At 35.0% G+C, this 4006-nt stretch overlaps 1 protein-coding gene across 5 annotated transcripts in view; it reads left to right on the top strand.

Annotated features, from left to right (window-relative positions):
* The window catches only part of LOC106874941 (transcription factor Sp9), a 404501-nt gene that overhangs the window by 143725 nt on the left and 256770 nt on the right, over nucleotides 1–4006 (top strand). For 2 of the 5 annotated variants that reach the window (XR_008263452.1, XM_052965653.1), the window contains exon 1: nucleotides 2658–3866. The exons of 2 other annotated variants lie outside the window; for them this stretch is intronic. Coding sequence is in view for 1 of the 3 variants with exons in the window: in XM_052965653.1 (XP_052821613.1) it covers nucleotides 3846–3866 (21 nt within the window). In the remaining 2 variants the exon portion in view is untranslated. Of the gene's footprint in view, nucleotides 1–2655; nucleotides 3867–4006 lie in introns of those variants that run through there. One more of the 5 variants, XR_008263457.1, reaches the window with a different exon arrangement.

Genomic DNA, 4006 nt, shown 5'->3' with positions numbered 1-4006 from the left:
TAGATAGATAGATAGATAGATAGGGCCAGTGCTTTAACTGCTATTTCTTGGAGGTCTACCAACCACATGCGTTCGTTGTACAGTAGTTACTAGTAGTAATAAGCAGGTTAATGTCTTATGTATTTGCAATGTATGTATGTGTGTGTGTGCGTGTGTGTGTGTGTCTGTGTGTGGGAGAGAGAGAGGGGGGGCTCAGTATGTGCGTTCGTGTGAGAGAGAGAGCGAGGGAGAAAGGTGTGAAGAGACATAGCGAACGAGAGAGGTAGATAAATAATGAGACAGGAAGAGGTAAGTTTTGAGTGGCAGCATGGAGGAAGAAAATAAAAGGGAAAGATAACGCATCCATGTGTCCGTAGATGTATGTGCGCGTGCGCGCGTGTTAGAGAGAGAGAGAGAGATAGAGAGAAAGAGAGAGAAGGAAAGAGAGAGTGCGTGTGAGGGAGAGAGAAGAGAACATGATATAGAGAACGAGAACGGAGAGGACGTGAGAGAGGTTACGGAGAAAGGTCGGAAGTCGAGGAGTGGGAGGAAAAGATAGAGAGAACAAATGTGCTTATGGAAGTGTGTGTGTGTGTGTGTGTGTGTGTGTGTGGTCTGTGTCAATGTGTAAAAGTGCAAACGCACACACACGCATAATAATCGAGTCCGCCTAGCAGCTAAAAAAAAAGCAAACGAGAGCGAAGCGCTTTTCCTCAAGTGGACTCGTTTCCACATTGAAATGCAGCAAGGTTTATGATAAATATGTTTGTAGTTATGAATGCGTGTTTTTGTATAGATAGAAAGGCACATATAGATAAAAAGACACATACGCAGATAGATAGATAGATAGATAGATAGATAGATAGATAGATAGATAGATAGATAGATAGATAGATAGATAGATAGATAAATAAGATAGATAGATAGGTAGATAGATAGATAGATAAATAAGATAGATAGATAGATAAATAATATAGATAGATAGATAGATAAATAAGATAGATAGATAGATAGATAGATAGATAAATAAGATAGATAGATAGATAGATAAGATAGATAGATAGATAGATAAGATAGATAGATAGATAAATAAGATATATAGATAGATAAATAAGATAGATAGATAGATAAATAAGATAGATAGATAGATAAATAAGATAGATAGATAGATAAATAAGATAGATAGATAGATGGATTTTTTTATACAACTGTCAACTGCTACGTAATGAGAACGAGATTCTAATTTTGATCGACTGAGAGATGATGATGATGATGATGATGATAGTGATGTTCCCGTTGATGATACTTCCGCGACATCATTACCACCAGCGTTATTAGTAAGAATAATAAAGGCTACTGACAAAACAATTCAAGACCACATTAATTAAAACCATAATTAGTAATACACACACACACACGCACACATGGATACATACACACACATACACACACACATACAGGGAGATGGAGAAAGAGCGCGGGAAATAGACTATACAGCATAGTAGCAACACTTGTAAAGCAGACTGGTCATACATCATTTAGTATACCTCTTTTTCTATCTGGTTTTTCACTACTACTACTACTACTACTACTACTACTACTACTATCATTATTATTATTATTATTATTATTATTATTATAAATACGCCGGGCAAAATGCTTAGTGGCATTTCGTCTGTCTGCGCGTTCGGGGTTCAAATCCCGCCGAGGTCGACTTCGCCTTTCATCTTTTTCGGTGGATCGATAAATTAAGTACCAGTTGAACACTGAGATCGATGTAATTGAATTGCACCCTCCTTCAAAATTCCTGGCCTTGTGCTAAAATTTGAAACCATTATTATTATTATTATCATTATTATTATTATTATTATTATTATTATCATTATTATTAGTAGTAGTAGTATTAGTATTAATTAGATAATTAATTAATTAGTTCATTCATTTCCTCATTCAAACCTGTTAATTTGTTAGACCACTCCCCCGCACCCCTTTACACATACTCACAAAAAACGCATACACAAGGAAACATATACACAACCATTTCATGCTACACATACATACATACATACATACATACCTTCCTCTCAGCCTTTCACTCATTCATTCTCTCTCAACAACATTGTGTGTGTGTGTGTGTGTGTGTGTGTGTGTGTGTGTGTAGTGAGCATACGTAAGCAGAGAGGCCAAAAGTGATTTCTAATTAACTGAAATTCAATGAGAAATATATGCTTGTAATAAAATATATCTACATCTTTAAGGTCTTAAGAAATTGAGTCATGCTTCTCTGAATTGATCGTTATCTATTTAAATGTAGAATCGATACAGAACATCAAATTTAGACAAAACACACATATATACACTCACACACACACACACACACACACACACATGTATGTATGTACATGCACGCACATGTATGTTTATATATATATATATATGTATATGTATATTGAAAAAAAATACACGAACACATTGAGGATCTAATACATCACTCACCACCACCACCACCACCACTAGCACCGCCACCATTGGTGCCGCCAGTACCAGCACCAGCAACTCTAACACCCATATTTCGAATGCTATCACCCACCAACAACACCACCACCACCGCCGTCAGCACCACCCTCATTTGCTCCATTACTACTACTACTACTACTACTACTACTACTACTACTACTACTACTACTACATGACACCGGCTTGCAAATAAGCATATAGAGTTATACAGAGCCTGCGTTTCTGTAAACAAATATCTTGTAAGGCGCTTTTGTATCCGCGATAAAGTTACAATCGACAATATTCGTATATAAACATCTACGTCAACTACCGACTGTATAAATATATACACGTGTATATATACATACATACATACATACATACAGATATATATATAGATTTATTTATTTGTTTGTATATGTGTATGTATATATATAACAAAAGAGAATTTTACGTAGATTTTTTTAGGCAGATATGTAACATTTTTTGGCAAAAAAGGACAACTTTACTATACATACCAGTATCTGAGTGGTAGGTAAACTAGTGTGCGTTTATAATACACACACACACACACACACATATATATATACACACACATATATATATATATTATATATATACACACACATATCTCATGCAGACATACATGAACGATATAATTATTTATTACATGTAGTCTGTATAAAAATATACAGTATTTATTGGCTTATGAACACGGTTGCACATATGTACTAAAAACGAAAACCTCCCCCAAAAAAACAAACAAACAAAACAGCACCACCAACACTACCACCAAAAACAACAGCAAAAACAACAACAATAATAATAATAATAATAATAATAAGCTAAGCGAACGAAATATTTTGTATTATCTACATTACGAATATGCACAGTCAGTAATACTCGGATATATATATATATATATATATTTATGTACGTATACAGATAGGTAGCGTGTATTTAGACAATTGTATGTAGAATTGAAGACGCACGCACACTTATACATATAAACTTACTCTCACCCACATACGTTATATACACAAAAAGCTTTACAAACATAATATACACACGCTGACATACACACATAACAAACATAAACTCATATTCAGAAACATATACGAGCATACATACATACATACATACATACATACATACGTACGTACATATACTTACGTACATCCATACATTCGTACGTGCATCCATACATCTCGTACATACACGCGGCGAGACGTTCAATTGAAATCTAGGTGTTCCTCCATCCCGCGAACGGTTTGTTTATCATCCATCACTGGTCAATCTGTATAGCCTAGCCAAATCCCAGTCAAACAAATGACCACCATGATTCGACTTCACTAAGTTTGCAGAAAACTATGGCTGCCACTGTTATCGGGGTAAGTAAATAAACACATATATTTTCATTTATTCCCTTTTATTGACTTCCTTTACCGCACAGACCAGCAGTTCGCTTACTGACTGGTTGATTCATACACATAGAAGAAACGAGTGATATATATATATATATATATATATA

This window comes from Octopus bimaculoides, chromosome 2 (genome assembly GCF_001194135.2).
Source record: "Octopus bimaculoides isolate UCB-OBI-ISO-001 chromosome 2, ASM119413v2, whole genome shotgun sequence".
In the NCBI taxonomy this organism is placed as follows: domain Eukaryota; kingdom Metazoa; phylum Mollusca; class Cephalopoda; order Octopoda; family Octopodidae; genus Octopus; species Octopus bimaculoides.
Note: the sequence above shows the minus strand (reverse complement) of the source record. Positions and strands in the feature narration are given on the sequence as shown.